Here is a 17599-nt window from a genome sequence, read left to right as displayed (position 1 = left end):
GCCTGATATCTCCCAGTTCCACATGTGCTCTTTGCCACAGTTTAAAATAAACATGTTTTTTTTACTCTCCTTGTCCCATGGGTTATGCACTATTTTTCAAAATCCATTTAGAATAGCAAAAGCAGGTCACTTGACTTGCCTACATTGGGCTCTGATGTCTGCATCTTGACTCTTAGTTCAGGTATGTGTTGATCTTGAAATGCATCAAGAAGGGGCCCACACTGTCTCTCCCATCTGTAGCTCCCCTGTTCCTCCCCACCCCCTCCTTTTCAGGAGATAATTTTGCCTCCTTTACTAAGATCCATATGTGTATCCTAAGATCTCTCTCTACTTTATCTTTACTCAGTGTCACTGCCTCTGCTGCTGTTTCTAATTTCCCCCCATAATCTTAGTGAAATGGGTTTCTTTCCTTAGGAAAAGTAACATCTCCGTGCATATCTCAGATGCCACTCCTCTCTCGCTGTCAGTCATTCTTTCCCCTCTACCTCAAAATCTCTAAATACTTCAGGCCCCATATACTTCTCTCCTCTTTCTCAATCTCTGAGCACAGTTGGCTGGAGTCCCCTGTAAGGAGGAGTGTCCCTCAAGTCTCAATATTTTCTTTCCTTGTCTATTGTGGCATTGTGTCTTTCTGATCTTCTCCCATTTCTCTGATTTTTTTGTTTTCTGTACCCTCTACTGATTATGGCCTGGGCTCCTCACCCTTTCCACCCTATTCTTACTCATTCATCTGTCCATTTATTCATTCATTCATTCAGGATTCATAGAGAATCTAATGATCTGCCTGGTACCAACCTGGGCATAGGAGTACAGCAGCAAACAGAGCAAACAAGGCTGCGTTCATGAAGCTTGCATCCTGACAGGAGGAAACAGAAAATAAGCAAATGCATTAAATTTCAAATAGAATAATTCTTGGATAGTAAGAGAAGATATAAAGAACAAGAAGCAGGGCAATGACATAGAGAGTAGCTTCAGATGGGGAAAGTGAGCAGGAAACCAGTTTAGAAAGTATGACCAGGAGTGCCACACTAAGGAGAAGTCATTTGAGGCAAGACCCTAATGATAAGAAACCAGCCACAGGATAAAGAGCATTCCGGGAAGAGGGGACATCTGGCACAAAGGCTCTATGATGAGAAAAAGTTTAATAAGTTTGTGTAATGGAACATTGTGAACAAGACAGGAAATGGTAGACACAAGTGTGAAAATCTAGGCAGACCTTAGGGCAGGCCTTGTTAGGCCATGGTGAGGAGTCTAGATTTTATTAAGTGCAATGAAATGCCATTGAAGGACTTTAAGCAAGAAAGGTACATGATCTTATAAAATACAAAAAGTGCTCTGGCTACTGTTTGTAGACTAAAATGGATGGTTTCATCATCAGCTGTAAAGGGAAGATGATCATAAGATTGGAAAAGATTAAAAACAAAACAGTAAAAAAAGTACTGAAACCAAAATGGCAGAAAGGAGGAAGGCATAACTTAAACAATTAAAATGAGTTAAAAATTCTTAGAACAAGGCAGAATGTACTTCAGGGAACTTAAGGTACTTTCAAGAGTGATGGAGAGCCACTGCCAAAAATCAAAGGAAATGTCAGAAAACTGAAAAGACCAAATGCTCCTATTTTCAATAGAAGAGAGAGTGTCACATGCAAACTAGAGGCAAATATGCTGTTTCTAAAATCTCATAGAAAATCCTCAAAGTGGACAGGTAAACATTTAGAAAAGAACATTGTGATTATTTCCTAATAGCACAAATGGATGTAAGAAAAATTATGTAAAATTAAGCCAGTTCCCACTGTGGTAGTGGGGGTGGTTGTAGGGGTGGTGTTGACAGATTTATCAGACTGAAAATATCTCAGTTGCTCTATGTATTTGGATGGGACTTTCAATAAAATCATAGAATCTCAAAGGTTGTTGGAACTTTATCAGTAATCTCTTCCAAATTTCTAACCTATAGAAGATTTTTTTTTCCTGCAACATCTCAGTAATTCTTTGGAGAACAACTGCGTGAACATAACAAAAGGTAATTCATTTCACTTTGGAATCATTTGAAATATATTGCTGAAAATCTATTTCCATGTAAGTGTAAACCATCGATCCTACCTCTTTTCCCTGGACCATTATCAATGTAATTTTTCTCACATACACCCTCTGTGTTAAGTTTTCAGGATGTGTCATGCTATAGGTATGGAAAATAGAGAGATACATTTCAGTATTTGTGACTGAGCAATCATATCAAAAAGTCTAATTAGTAGCTCATTGTCAAGCTAGAGTGAGGTCTCCAAAATCATGTCAATGGACTCTTCTTTGTTTTTATTTTCCCCTATCTATTAAAAAAAAAAAACACCTACGTTTGGATCAGGTGATTGTCAAGCCTAGAGAAAAACAAAGCTGAAGAAGAAAGATATGTTGGATGATTGAATGTGGATTCAATAAGAGTATTAACAGGATGTGACAATTAGTTGAAACTGATAAATTTTAACAGCAATGAATGTAGGTTCATAATCATTTTTCCAAAATTCCCCGTATAACTAAAAATGACTCTGCAACAGTTCAAGTGAAAAATACTTAGGAATTTTAATTGACCACAAGCTCATTATGAGTGAGATATGGCAGTAAATGTATTTGAATAGACATACCCTCTAAAGCAAGCGTGGCCATAATTCCCCTGGATTTATGCTGGTCAGACCACACAGGGAACATCATTTCCTATTCTAAATGTCACTTTGAGAATCATGCTGACAAACTACAAATCCTCCTGAGAAAGTGACAAAAACAGTTTCGGGACCACTTAGGGGGGGAAGAGGACTGTACAGAATTCGACTGAATGTAAAGAAGAACTTCTGTAAGCAATAGAAGGGACAGGTACCTGGGTGGCTCAGTCGGTTAAGCATCTGCCTTCAGCTCAGGTCATGATCCCAGGGTCCTGGGATAGAGTCTGGCATAGTCCCTGCTCAGTGGGGAGTCTCCCTCTCCCTCTGCCCCTCCCCCCCCATGCTCTCTCTCGCTATCTCTTTCAAATAAAAAAATAAAATATTTTTTTAAAAAAACAGAAGGGACTAACTTGGGAAGTAGTAAGCTCTTACCACTAGAAAGGGTTGAGTCTATTCATCAGGAATGTTCTTGGGGGATTCATGAATTGAACAGGTTGAATTAAGTCAACTTTAACACATCTTCCAAGCTTAATACACTGTGCTTCAAAGGGCTGGCCTTCAAAAACAACATAGAGTTTATGATCTGGTGGCTCCCTGCCCAGGAAGAAGGTCCTATCTTGGCGACCTTCTGCTGTTCTGTCATATGTTAGGAAAGAGAATTTCCTGCCTGTGGTTCGTTTACAGTCAGCTGTTACTCTCCCGTTCTTTTTTGGAATATCAGTGTCAAGCTTCCCCTTTTGGAAAGGGAGCAGGAGGGAATAAGAAGGGGGAGGGGGAGATTTTTGTATTAATCTTTCATTTCACTTCCAGGCATTCCTAATCTGTTATGTCAGTTTGAATTTATAACAAATCAGAGTTTGAATTTAAAGTTTCAGGTTTCCCTTCCAGAGATGGGCCGGGGGCGCTGAAACAGCTGCTAGGACTAGGGAGTGGCTAAGAGTTGGAAGAAGCCAAACCACAATCTATCTGCTTTTAAACTAAAAAAAAAGGAAAAGAAAAAAAGCGATTAGAGCAAGAGGGAGCTGCTCCCACCCACGGCACCACTCTTGCGCTAACCTTTGGATCACCTCACTGGATGAGGAGGTGAACATGGGAACAGGTGCACCTCACCCCTACCCCACTTTTCCTAAGCAGGGATTATCTTGCTGTGTTCAGTGTGCCCGGAACTAATTAATCAAGGCTAGACAGAATAGATTGGGAGAACAGAAGGGGATGGGGTCGGGGGAGAGAAGCCCGGAGCTTCTCGTGTACAGTGTACATTACAGATGACATCATTGCCTGAAAGAGATTCGGCCCTCCCCTTCCCGGAGCTGGAGGCAAGCATGCCTGTGCGGGAGCAGGAGTGCGGTTGCCTGGAGGGTGTGAATTGGTGCGAGGAGGTGTGCCCTGGCTGGGGAGAGCTGCGGGGATGTGAAAGGGAGACCTGGAGACAGCCAAGCTAGCAGAGAAACCGCGAGGTCTGGAGGAGTTTGCGCCGCTCCAAGCCCCGCCCCTCGCTCTGCCGCCGTGTTCTGCCCTGGGAAGGGCACGCCTGTTTGGGGGTGGGGAGTGTGTGCACAAGGGGTGGGTCCGTGGTAGCGGTGGGGGTGGACAGCCGCCTGCGCATGTCAAGGCTGACTGAACATACGCGGTCAAGGGGGACCTGGAGAAGGGCAGTTGGTCACCCGCCACCCAGGATCGGGGCCCCGGCGTTATCTCGGGGCGAGCTCCGGGGAAGGGGCCCACCCTCCCTGTCCCCTCCCCCTGAGATCGGCAGCGCGACAGGAGCTTCCGCCTCCTTCCCCGCCCCTCCGGACCTTCCCGGGGAGCAGAGGGCGGGTGTGGACAGTACCGAGGTGGAACGAATTTTGGAGCTCAGACGGGTGGCCCGGGTGGCTTCGGGTTGGGGGGCACGCCCAGCTTGGAGAAGCCGGTGCAGGCGGATGAAGCCGAAGCTCCTGGGTCTTGGTGGATCCTGGTCTGAGCATAGCTATTCCCAGGGGAGGTGAGAGGTGGATCAACATGGACCCCTTCGATAGCCCAGCCGCCTAGAGCCAGCCTTGCTGCTCTCTTCGGAGCTGAGCTGTCACCGAGGCGCAAACAAGACAAGCAGCTGAGCGACTGGAATTTGTGAAGTTCCGGGGTGGGCGGGGAAGGTACTGTCCGTGGTGCTGAGCCGGATCCCAGCAACGGGCTCCGGGGAGAGCGCGCGAAGCTGCTGATCCGCTCCCTCGAATTGGGGCTGTGCGCCAGGGTAGCTTGGAGCTGAAATCCCCGCCCGGCTCGAAAAGCCCGGAAAGCCTCCCCAGTCGCCAGCGCTTGACCCTTATTTCAGTCAGAAAGTCGCCCCCTTGGGGCAGTTCGTCCCAAAGGGTTTCCTCGAAAGTATCTGAGAGGGCGAGTTGTTGACCGGAATCTCTCTGTTTAGCCCGGGAAGCTACCCTCCGGAAAAAAGATGCCTGCTTTCAACAGATTGTTTCCCCTGGCTTCCCTCGTGCTCATCTTCTGGGGTAAGTACCAGCACCCTGCCGTGCGAGAGATGCAGATAACAGTAATAATGCTAACAATGATAACACTTAATTCATGTCGTTTGTGACAGAAAGGAGCCCTGGTTGGCTTCCCTCTATGCTTGTCTGCCAGACATGGAGATCCATAGGGGTTCCATGAGAGCTGGGATTTTGAGATTGAAAAAACACCTCCTCACTCCTGCTGCTGTATTCCTGAGCTACCCTTGGTGGTTTTTCCACCCCTCTTCCTGTTTCCTGTTAATTCCAAAGTATTTTTTCCCCTTTTCCTTTGCTGAAAGGGAATGCAGCCACGTTCATTATGAAAAATCTTGGTTGCATTTACATTTCATTTTTCAGTGAGGAATCAGTCAGTCTTCAGATTAATTCCCATGTCTTTTTTCAAAAGCTGGATGCATGCATTTTGAGAATGAAAACACTTTAGCTGTTGGTCCATTTGTTTAAATCTAATAAGGAAAATAGGCTTCAGCCATTTGCAGCTATGTCTTTAATAAACAGGCACCTGGGCATTGCATCTTTATTCTTTTTCATGAACATATGAAGCTAATGTGCTTTGGTGTTTGGGGAGCAATGTTTTTTTGCTTTCAAAAATGAATAGCTTCTTGTTTGCTGTGAGGAAATAAGGTGACCTTCTCCCTCTAAGTAAGGAAGACCTTCACTTGCAACAGTAAGGCTAAGCAGAGGAGTGTCGGAGTGGAGTGCCTGCTTGTGTGTAGAGAGAGTTAATGAGTCTACATGATAACGTCTGAATATGTGATTGAGAGAATGGTTTACTCTGTGGATGTATGTGCCTCAGTGTTTGAATGTGTGTGTTAGCATATATCTGAGCATGTTAGAATGGGCATTTGAATGGATTGGTGAAGGTGTGTGTGTGTGTGTGTGTGTGTGTGTGTGTGTGTGTGTGTGTGTTTGGTGGTTCTGTACTTCTGGGCATCCCTGTCTTGGTGATTCTGATTAGATCCTCAGGTCACATATAGGAGCTTTTCAGTTGATATATTGCTTCACATGATCTTCTACATTCCCCCCTTTTCCATGCTTTTACCTTTCTTTATGCTAAAAATCCATAACCAGGATAATTAGAAGTGATTGTGCCCACCTGCTTTATTGAAAGTAGGCATGTGGGATTATTCTCCCATGCTTGGCATGAAACTCATTTCTGCCTGTGCAGTGGCAAATATGCTGATGGGAATTGCCTCTTTGCCTTAGGATCACTTTATTAAGCCTCCAGGACTTACTGGCTGCCAGCATTATCTGGATTTTGCATGTGACCAAAAGCAAAGCCAAGCTTCCTGTTGAACAAAATGCCTGATGAGACAGTCCGGGAAGGACAAGGAGGGAGAATAATGCCAGTCCCAAGGGCAGACCCACTGCCATCCATCCCCAGTAGAGTAGACTAGACCTGAAGATGAAGCAGACATAATAGGCTGCCAATGATCTCACCTACCTTGAAGATTTAAGGCTGGAATTTCCTCAGGGGAGGCGAAGGCTAGGGACATGAGGCTTAGGAGAGGTTGGTTTGGCTGTATAAGAAAGAGTGTGAGTAAAGCAATGGGGAGATGAAGTTGCAGAGAGCCTTCTAAAGGGTTCTACAGAGGCTTTCTTCCCAAACTTCAATTTAAATTTTTAGCATCCCTGCCTGAATTCCAGTGGAGGAGGTGAGCATGCCTTATTCCAAGCACCTCTTAGGACTTACAAAGCCTGGCTTGGAGTCTTAGCTCTGCCATTAGCTTGCTATGTAACAACCTTAGAGTATCTGGTTCTCATATGTGAAGTTTGGAAGTTGGGGCAGATAATGTTTAAGACTGAATAGTAAGGAAGTATTTATAGAATATTGCTAAACATGGCAGTGTCCACCCCTCTCCTCACTCCCACTCCCCACCCCACCCCAAAATAAAACCTTTGAAAGAAGTGTGTACATTACACCCATCCTAGCTAATTCTCAGCTTCTTTATAACCAGAACATTGGGTCACGAAACTTAAAAGCTGCAGAAGGAAAGAGGGATGGTTCGGGAAACTTGGTCATCAGATGTAAGAGAAAGGACCTCATTTCACAAATGCAATTTCGTTTTATTTGAATGTAATTCTAGTATTGGAAGCCACTTCGACTAGATACATTCTCCCTTCCCAAGCTGATTTTTCACATGATGCCAATATGAATGGAAAGAATCTTTTCTGTTGTATTATCATCTGCATCTATTGAAAAAACTCCCCTTATTTCCTTTAATAACGTATATACTAATAATTTAAAAAACCTCTACACTTCCCTGGTGCTTTATGGTTTACAAAGCATTTTTCAATCCATTACTTCTTTTTGGTCACTGTATCAATCCTTGGGGATAGTCAGGGGAAAATAGTATCATTTCTAATTTAGAGGTGAGTGAGCTCAGGGAGAGGGAAGGACTTGCTAGAGAACTCTTGTCTTCTGATTTCAGTCTTCTAGTACTTGTTCTAGCACTTCTTATGGACACATGTGCTACTCTGCAGGATTGCCAGATAGGTATCTGTCCCCTCATCCCTTTTCTGAGCCACCACCCATCCTCTCCTCCTCCAAGCCTTGCTTTTCCTCAGAGGCTCCTTAGCCTCTGGTCCCAGGTCCACTCGCCCAGATCTTAGCCTCTGGTCCCAGGTCCACTCTCCCAGACGTCTGCCGTGCTGAGGGATGTTTTCCTCTCTTCTCCCAGCAGCCCATCTTCCTGCATCCCGTTCTTTCAAGGCTCTGCTAAGTCACTGGCTCATCTGATAGACAAATCATTTTAGGGTGTTAATATCTACAGATAACTTCATTTATTACTGTCTTTTGGAAAGTATTTACATTCTATTTTTTTAAGATTTTATTTATTTATTCAACAGATAGAGAGCACAAGTAGGCAGAGCGGCAGGCAGAGGGAGAGGGAGAAGCAGGCTCTCCGCTGAGCAGGGAGCCGGACGTGGGGCTCGATCCCAGGACCCCAGGATCATGACCTGAGCAGAAGGCAGCCGCTTAACCGACTGAGCCACCCAGGTGCACCGAGTATTTACATTCTAATCAAAGCCTTTATTGGGGCGCCTGGGTGGCTCAGTCATTAAGCATCTGCCTTCAGCTCAGGTCATGGTCCCAGGGTCCTGGGATCAAGGCCCGCATCAGGCTCCCTGCTTGGTGGGGAGTCTGGTTCTCCCTCTCCCACTCCTCCTGCTTGTGTTCCTTCTCTCGCTATGTCTCTATCTGTCAAATAAATAAATAAAATCTTAAAAACAAAACAAAAACAAACAAAAAAGAAAAACAGTTTGACAACTGTTAAAAAAAAAAAAGCCTTTATTATCTTAGCACAAAGGAAAGCATTCTAGAGCAAGCTCAGGAGGGGCAATATAGTAATGCCCAAAGAAGAAAAAATTAGAGGAGTTGGTTCAAAACACATTGCTCTCCACTGCATAATAGATTGATACTATTCCTTAGTTAAATGTAATCATTAGTAATAATATCATATTCTACCTTCTTAGAAGTTTCTTCATTTTTTTAAAATTTTATTTATTTATTTGAGAGAGAGAGAGAGAGAGAGAGAGAGAGAGAGAGAGAGCACAAGCAGGGGGAGCAGCAGAGGGAGAGGGAGAAGGAGTCTCCCTGCTGAGCAGAGAGCCCGACACAGGGCTCGATCCAAGGACCCTGAGATCATGACCTGAGTGGAAGGCAGACGCTTAATGGACTGAGCTACCTAGATGCCCCAAGTTTCCTCATTATTACTATGGAAATTGAAGAAGAGACCAAAAGTGAAGTGATTTTGGCCAAGATTATTCTAGCAGTTTATTATTTACAGTCAGCAATGTGGACTGAATACCTACCATATGTACAAGCTTTCTTGGATTTCTAGAGGATTTCATAGACAGAGAGGCAGTCTCCATGGGGTGGAGAAACAGATTTCACCTCTTGATGGAAGGAGCAGCATGTCATATTGCAAAGGGCAAGCAAAGAGAGATGAGAGAATTTTGTGGCCATTTTGCAATGTACTATCCAGATCCTCATAAGCAGAACTCTATGAGAAGGGAATCAGTAGCACTCGTTCTCTGATGATATCTTGGATTATTGTCAACTCAGGAGCAACTCAGAAAAAAGAGGGACTGCCATGCTATCCATTGTGATCCTCCCGACTACATATATTCTGTCCTCCCTCCTTTAACTATAAATGAACTAACTGTGCTCCTATTTAAGACCAGTTCATCTACTTGTTCACTAAAGCACATCACCTGTCACCTTTTCGAGGATGTTCGTCCAGCAAATTATTCCTTTTCAAACCCCAACAGCTCTACTACCACCTTCATCCAAGCAAAACCATTGAGCCATCTCTCGGTCTGATCAATGTACCAGCCTCCTAACTATTCTCTTTGTTTCCACACTTGTCCTTCCTCACCTCTTCAGTTTATTCTCAACATAGCAGTCAGATCATGTAATTTTGTATAAATCATATGATTCTTCCACTCGGAATACTCCAGTGTTCTCCAAGTCACTCTGAGCAAAAGTCAAAGTTCTAATTGTGGTCTACAAGACCAGCCATGATCTGGCCCGAGATTATGTGTCCTTCTTTCTCCACTTTGTTCCCTGTGCTTTATTGTGCTCTTTGCTTTTGACAGACACTCCCACCCTAGGACCCCCACAGTGCTATTTCCTCTATTTGGCACACTTCCACACAGATATTCATACATCTCCTTTTTTCCCCTCATTTCCTTCCTTCAGTGCCTGCTCATTGTTACCCTCTCAATGAGGACAGTGTGCCTATGCCCCTCTACTCTGTTTTACTTTTTCCAGTAGCACTTATTATAATGTAATGTCTTTTCTTTTTCTCACCCTCCCCTGGAATGTAGACTCCATGAGAGCAGGGATGGTTTCTGTTTTGTTCCCTGTTGTGTTGTCAGTGCCTAGAACAGTGCCTGGCACACAATAAGCACACAATATATTTGTTGAATAGGTGAACAAACAGATGAAGGGCAAAATACCTTAACAGGTGATATGTGTACAAAGCCCATTCATATAAATCATTCCATAGAATTTCCATGATGATTCCATTAGATAGATATTATTTTCAACATTCTGTTGATGAATAAACTGAGTCTCAGGGCTTAAAGAGTAGATAAACCCAGGCCCTCAGTTGCCAAATACATCTTCATCCTGCCTCTGTATTTGTAACTGTGCATTCCTTGGTATACTTTCCTATGCTGCTTTGAAGTCATCATCATTGAACTAACTTATCTTTACCATGTCTCATTAAATATGAACGTGTCCCAAGGCTGCCTGCTACACAGAGTTCTCAATGCACATTCTCTGCACCTCTATTCATTCCCAAACTTTTGCACAGACCACACTTTCTTCTCCCTTTTTTTTTCAACCAGGTCAACAATCAAGACTTCAAACACAACACATTCTTTTTTTTTTTAAGATTTTATTTATTTATGTGAGAGAGAGAGAGACAGAGACAGAAATAGTGAGAGAGAACACAAATGGGGAGGAGAGAGAGAAGCAGGCTCCTCGCTGAGCAGGGAGCCCGATGATGCGGGACTTATTCCCAGGACTCTGGGATCATGACCTGAGCCAAAGGCAGATGCTTAACTGACTGAGCCACCCAGGTGCCCCAAAACACATCACATTCTGAAAGTATTTCTGATCAGTTCTCTCCAGATATGGACCCTCTCCCCAAAAAGTGATGGTCCATATGCAGAAGCAGGAGACTCTCTTGCAGACTGCCTGATAAGACCAGCCCCAGGTTGCTTGGGAGTTTTAAAACCAATTGATTTTATTTTACATTGATGTTTTAAATTTCATCATAGTACCACTCTGTTTGTTTGTCTGTTTGTTTGTTTTTAAAGAAAGGCAGACTGCTATATGCAGTGCCTTCTTTGGATATGTCTGGAGTCTTGCAAGCTTGACTACCCTATGTTCCTTTACAAATGGACCTTGAGAGCTTGTTTGGAGGTTCTAGCAGGCGAGCACAACTACTCATATACCCTTGAGCAAAGAACGGTCCTCCTCTATAAGGTTGTCCTCTGACTGAGTGCACAGTTTTGGGAGGGATGCACACGGAGTGGTGAGGGAGGAAGGGGGCACCTGCTTAGCCAGACACATCAGCCAGATTAACCCTGGCAATCAGTGGGGTGACAGATCCTAGTGCCATTTGTTTTTTAAACTCTGTGTTTAATAACGACATTTTTTGCCTTCGAAGCCGGTCAAATGTAATTTATTTTTTGACTCAATTAGTTGGTCAATCTCATTTTAAGCTCTAAATAAAGCTTTCCTCCGCTGTTAGAATGAACTGCCTGCCAATACAGAAACAGACTAACCATTTAGAGTGTACTAGCTTTTAAATATCAATGCGTATTATTTCACTTTTAGGGGTTCTGTTTTTATTATTAGTTCATGAGAAGGTAGCATCAGAAGGGGCCTTAGAGGTCCTGATAGAAGAATCCTTCCTGGACATCCCACTTTTTAGTCTTCTATACGATGAAGCGTAAACTCTTACCAAATAGTTTTTTGCATTTGTGAATAGCTTCAGCACCAGAAAATTATTATTATTTTTTTTTAATGAGCTAAACTTACTTTCTTGTAACTTCCGGAATTGGACAGAATTTATTTTCTCTTCCACAGGCCAGCCTTCAAATATTTGAAGACAGATAAGTTCTGTGTCCAAGTTAGGCACCCCTCAGCCTCACATCTGTTTCTCTCCAGACTTTGTCCCCAGATCCTTCTCCATCTTGTGCCCCTCTGGGCGTGCACTCATTGGAAAACCTCCTTTTGCAAACTGTGACACCCTGAACTGATCATAATGGTCCAGATTTGTTCTGAACGGTAGGGAGGTACTGTTTATCCCTCGTTCTGCACATTGTACATCTGTTAAAGCAGCCCACATTTGCACTTGCCTTGTTGGCAGCCACATTCCCCTTTTGACTCATTCTGAAAGTACGGTTTGATGCCCTCGCCTTTTTTTATGGGTTACAAGTTCCTAGAGGGCAGGGACTGTAAGTCCAGACCTCCGTGAGGCATGCACGGTGCCCCCCACTTCCGACCTCTCTCCAGATTTGTTTCTTCCACTCCTATGCAAAAAGCATCACTCCAGCCGAGTGGTCGGTTCACTTGTCTTCCTCACTGCTGCTCCATCCCCAACCAGGCATCAGAATTAACTACAATTTTTTTTTAAATTTTATTTATTTGAGAGAGAGAGTGAGAGAGAGAGCGCACAAGACGGCGGAGGGCCAGAGGGAGAAGCAGACTCCCCGCTGAGCAGGGAGCCCGATGCGGGACTCGATCCCGGGACTCCAGGATCATGACCTGAGCCGAAGGCAGTCGCTTAACCAACTGAGCCACCCAGGCGCCCTTAACTACAATTTTTTTTTTCATAAAATTCAGATATAATCACATCTCTTCATGGCTTGCGAATCTCTGACCCTTCATGTTGTGAAGGCCATACAAAGGTCTTCTTCACGGTGTGGTCCTCGCTCCCTTTCTACACCCCAGCTCATCTTCCTTTTCTTTCTCTCTCCCCTGTCCAACCAAGAATAATTGGCCCTCCTCTGGGAACAGAGAGCACATCGCCAGCATAGCACTCATCATGGCCCATTTCATGATACTTAGGAGTATGTGTTCCCTGCTAGATTCTCGATGCCTTTAGGGTGTGGTTAGTGTTTCGTTCATCTTTGTGTCTCAGCCTAGCATCAGGCCTGGCATGGAGGAGACTTCAGTGAACGGTGGTTGAATGAAGGGGTGCATGGGTGGTCAGTGGATGGGTGTGTGTGCCCTGTTTCCCACCTAGACTCTAGTCTTTGAGGGCAGGGCTCAGGGCTGCGCCACATCCTAACTGCATCCTGGGAGGCTTGCAGTGAACTCCGGGTCACCCATGGCCCCTCTAGCCCAATCCCTGCCTGCTTTGAGCGTGCATCCTTGGGGAGCACAGGTGAAGATATACATAAATGTACATGCGATTTTCAAGCTTGTCTCATGATTCTTTCTTCTCTGTCTCTTCTCCCTCCCTCTTATTCTCCAATGCTGTTCTCCTGGTGCCTGCCTCCCCAACACCTGCTGTTCCTTCCCTGTCACCGGCCTCTCTGCAGTCAGCGTCTGCGTCCCTGTGTGTGTGGAAGTACCCTCGGAGACGGAGGCCGTTCAGGGCAACCCCATGAAGCTGCGCTGCATTTCCTGCATGAAGAGGGAGGAGGTGGAGGCCACCACAGTGGTGGAGTGGTTCTACAGGCCTGAGGGCGGTAAAGATTTCCTTGTATGTCTGGCTGCTGACTCTGGCCTTCCTTTTGCTTGCCTCTGCTGTTATGTGCCTGGCTCCTGAGAGTCTGGGGAACGAAAATCTGACAAACACTGGCTCTTTCTTTTCAAAGCACTGACAGCCCCCCAGCAGATGACTGACAGCCCAGCTCAGCTGCAAGCGTTCCTGGTTACAAGCAGGGCGAGGGGGAGAAGAGAGAAATAGTGCTCGGAGCCTACTGTGCGCTCCTCACCCGATAAGGCGCTTCGCAGATGTTTTTAATTCTCTGCACCAACGTAGTGGATGGATTGACTTAGTAGAAACGTTGAAATGACACTCAGCGTCATTAATGGAATAGCGTAGGTTAGCTCATTGAAATCTCACGATCCCAGTGAAATAAGAATGATAGGGATGACCAAGCTGCTTTTTTCCCCTAATTTAAATTCAATTAGCCAACTTATAGTACATCATTAGTTTCAGATGTAACGTTCAGTAATTTATCAGTTGCGTTTAACACCCAGTGCTCATCACACCACGTGCCCTCCTTAATGCCCATCACCCAATTACCCCATCCCCCCCCACCTCCTCCAAGCTGCTTTTCAACTGGTATACCCAGTACAGCCGCGTCCATGAGTAAAATATTTAAATAGTTCTTTTTTTTTTAAAGATTTTATTTTTTATTTGACAGAGAGAGAGAGAGTGAGAGAGGGAACACAAGCAGGGGGAGTGGGAGAGGGAGAAGCAGGCTTCTCACCGAGGCGGAGCAGGGAGCCCGATGTGGCGCTCGATCCCAGGACCCTGAGATCCCCCACGATCCGAGCCGAAGGCAGATGCCTAACGACCGAGCCACCCAGGCGTCCCAATACTAAAATAGTTCTATAGTGGATACCTGCTGTGCCAAGCCTCCCAAGTGGCCTCACCACCATCGGTCCCACTAGGAACCTCCAGACCTCCCCATGTTCTAGAGACTAAGGGATCACCCTGACAGAGCAGGGAGCCTCCAAGTCCCCGCCCTGTGCTGTGGCTAATGTCAGTTCTGATTGGTTGTTACATGCTTTGAATACCACCTTGGGGATGACCGTTCCTCAGACTTTCACTGACTCTGGAAACTCGCTGCCTGGGTTTGAGTCTGGATTCCACAACTTATAGGTTCTGTGCCCTGGGACAATTTGCTTTGCCCCTCTGTGCCTCAGTGTCCTCATCTCTAAAATGGGGGTGCAAACCATAGCTACCTCAGAGAATTGTTACCTTCAAAGTTGTTAGCTTTAATTTTTAACGTGTTTAGAATAGCCCTGGAATACAGGAAGCACAATGTGTTTGCTAGAGAAAAGGTATACGGACATAAGTGAGGCGCCCAAAGGAGTTAAGTGAATAAGAGAGCTTAGATTCGAACCAGGGATACAAGGCAGTTTTTACTGCACTGTCCCACCTTCCTGGAGGTAAGTTTCTTCTCTACAAAGACTTAATGGAGACAATAGCAGGGTGGAGTTGAGTGCTCCAATCGGGTATCAGCACTGGGGGCAGTAGACTTCCCTGAAATCTCGGGGTTCACTCAGAGTTGATGGTGACCGGGCTAGCCCCCAGGTTACAGGAACCCGGATGCCTGGACCAGATGCGAAGGCCCGCATTGACCTCAGGCCTTGTTGTATGCCCGCCACCGATTCTGCTGCCGGGTCTGCCCAAAGTGAGTAGAGGCTGACTCAGAAGGACGAAAAGAAACTTTAAAAAAGTTGTAGTGTACATACAAAGCACTGCTGTCTCCGAGAAATTTTTGTGACAGTGGGAATGTTCCGTACTTGGACTGTCCGATGCAGTAGCCACTGGCCACAGGTGGTCCCCGAGCCCTTGAAATGTGTCTAGTGCAACAGAGGAATGCAATTGTACATTTTATTTCATTTCTAGTCATTTAATTTTTAATGTAAGTAGCCACGCATGCCAAGTGGAGACTAGAATGGACAGTACGGCGGTAGAGAATCAGAAGGTGGGGGTGTCTGAGAAAAGAAGTTTTGAGACCGTATTTCCGTTCTAATTCAGCCCAAAGTGAAAGACCTGAGGTGTGCATATCAGTTGGCAGCTCTGCTCATCTGTGACACTTTTTGCGTCCTGGGTCCCCTTCCTGTGACCTGACCCCGACTAACCACATCCTCTCAGTGAGAACCAGATCAGAGCGTCAAGTTTTGAGGTCAAGACTTTCAGATGCCTTCGTGATTCAGGAAGCTGCCTTTCTCGGTCTCTGCTCTGTTCTCTCACCGGCTGCGCCCATGACACATCTTACTCTCTCTTGCTCTCTCTCTGTCTCCTTCCAATTCTTCCTTTCTCTCAATATCCCCCTCCTGGTCTCCTGTATGCTTCACTCACCGTTTAAAAAATTTTTTTTAAAAGATTTTATTTATTTATTTGAAAGAGAGAGAGCATGAGCAGGGGGAGTGAGATGGGCAGAGGGAGCCCAATGCGGGGCTCGATCCCAGGACCCTGGGATCATGACCTGAGCCGAAGGCAGACGCTTAACGACTGAGCCACCCAGGCGTCCCTTCACTCACCTTTGTTTGTTATCTTCCTTTGCACCTCTTTTTTCCTGCCATCCTTCTTCCTGCCTCCCCCTTTCTGCCTCTTCTTTTGCTGTGTCCATACGCCCCAATACCTGTTTACCTTTGCTCGTCTTTCCCTGCCCTCCTCTGAGCCTGCTCATCCCACTCCCACACTAGGGATCTCCCCTTGTAACACTGTCCCCTTTCTTCCCTGTTGGGGCACAGTTCTGCTCCTGTGCTCTGCCCTGTCCGCATCCTGGCTCTCCTACCCAGTTTTCTCTCCCGGCCCTACTCTCTTTTGCTTCTCTACCTGCAGATCTATGAGTATCGGAATGGCCAGCAGGAGGTGGAGAGCCCTTTCCAGGGACGCCTGCAGTGGAACGGGAGCAAAGACTTGCAGGATGTGTCCATCACTGTGCTTAACGTCACTCTGAACGACTCCGGCCTCTACACCTGCAACGTGTCCCGGGAATTTGCTTTTGAGGCACACCGCCCCTTTGTGAAGACTACACGGCTGATCCCCCTCCGAGTCACCGAGGAGGGTGAGGCTGGGGCACAGGGTCTCGGGGGTGCCCTGCTCTTGGCGGGAGGGAGGATAGTGGGTTTCCACACAAATGAGACCCTTGAGGAGTGCAAAACCCGTATATTGGGAATGGTGATATCTAAAAATGTCACCATTGACTTGTCTTCCTTTAGCGGTCAGCTTCCTGCAAGCTGCCTGACAGCTTGCCTCTCGGTGCCTTTCTTCAGAGTGGAAAGGCTCAGAGATGACGACAGAATGACCTGTTCCTTCACCCTCTAACTCTCATCCTTAGAGAAGGAGGACAGCCTCCATGAAGCCTAAAGGTGCCAAATCAGCAGCACCTGCTTCTCTGGCTTATGTTGAATCCCTGACTCGATGGGCATAGAGAAATCTCATGAGGTTATCTAGAGGTCATCAAACCCTCCTGTATGTAAGCCATACATATCCCTGAACGGGCCGTGCTCAAACTTCAGCAAGCCTCAAAATTCCCTGCAGGACTTTTTAAAATGCAGACTTTCTGATTCTGTAGATAGAGCCTGGGAATTTGCACGTCTAACCAATTGCCAGGAGATGCCCGAGCTGCTGGGGACCACACTTTGAGAACCACTGTTCTAAACCAAAGCTTGACAGCCTTTTGTCTTCTTCCCCCCCCCGCCGCCCCTCCCCCAATAATCACACAAGCAACCCTCCTTCCCCATCCCTGGCATCTCTCATTACATAACCTCATTCTCAGCTGGGAGAAAAAACTTTCTAGTCTTTAGTTGAAAATCTTCAGATTTCCCACAGCTAGTTTCTTGTTAGGGGGACGGGGAAGCCCTTTCCTCAACCCAACTTAAATGTTTCTCTTTTAATCCAGTCCAGAATTGTGATGGCGAGGTTTGAGTGTTCTCATGCAGGGTTCTTGTTGTGCTTTCAAGGGACTCCGGGAACTGTGGCTCCCAGCCCCTTGCAAACACTCCCTCAAGTGTCAGAAGACTGATACATGCACCTCCTTGTGTGTTTTCTCATCCAGGTTAAACCATGGTTCCATTTTTCTTAGCCTCTTCTCAGGCATTCTATTTCCAGCATCTTCTTAGCATTAGCTGCCCCAAGATGCAGAATGGTGAGCAGGCAATAGGTGTGGGGCTTGAAAGAAGAGGTCAAAGTCAAGATAGGGCTCTTCCTAGGATTCCCAAGAATCC

At 45.9% G+C, this 17599-nt stretch overlaps 2 protein-coding genes across 7 annotated transcripts in view; one reads left to right on the top strand and one right to left on the bottom strand.

The window, feature by feature from the left end:
• Positions 1 to 4017: 4017 nt before the first annotated feature.
• Positions 4018 to 17599, top strand: part of SCN3B (sodium voltage-gated channel beta subunit 3) — a 63500-nt gene continuing 49918 nt past the window's right edge. For 2 of the 6 annotated variants that reach the window (XM_073903886.1, XM_073903885.1), the window contains exons 1-4: positions 4207 to 4485; positions 5058 to 5139; positions 13222 to 13385; positions 16212 to 16437. In XM_073903886.1, coding sequence (XP_073759987.1) covers positions 4255 to 4485; positions 5058 to 5139; positions 13222 to 13385; positions 16212 to 16437 — 703 coding nt within the window. In that variant the 5' untranslated portion in view covers positions 4207 to 4254. Of the gene's footprint in view, positions 4108 to 4206; positions 4786 to 5057; positions 5140 to 13221; positions 13386 to 16211; positions 16438 to 17599 lie in introns of those variants that run through there. The other 4 variants (XM_073903889.1, XM_073903884.1, XM_073903887.1 and 1 more) reach the window with 4 other exon arrangements.
• Positions 13800 to 17599, bottom strand: part of GRAMD1B (GRAM domain containing 1B) — a 252697-nt gene continuing 248897 nt past the window's right edge. Inside the window, exon 21 of the mRNA XM_025893601.2 lies at positions 13800 to 17543. Coding sequence (XP_025749386.1) covers positions 17497 to 17543 — 47 coding nt within the window. The 3' untranslated portion in view covers positions 13800 to 17496. The remainder of the gene's footprint in view (positions 17544 to 17599) is intronic.

This window comes from Callorhinus ursinus, unplaced genomic scaffold (genome assembly GCF_003265705.2).
Source record: "Callorhinus ursinus isolate GAN/ISIS: 27379988/994484 unplaced genomic scaffold, GSC_fseal_2.0 scaffold19, whole genome shotgun sequence".
NCBI classification, from domain to species: Eukaryota; Metazoa; Chordata; class Mammalia; order Carnivora; family Otariidae; genus Callorhinus; species Callorhinus ursinus.
This window is presented reverse-complemented; position numbering and strand designations above follow the sequence as displayed.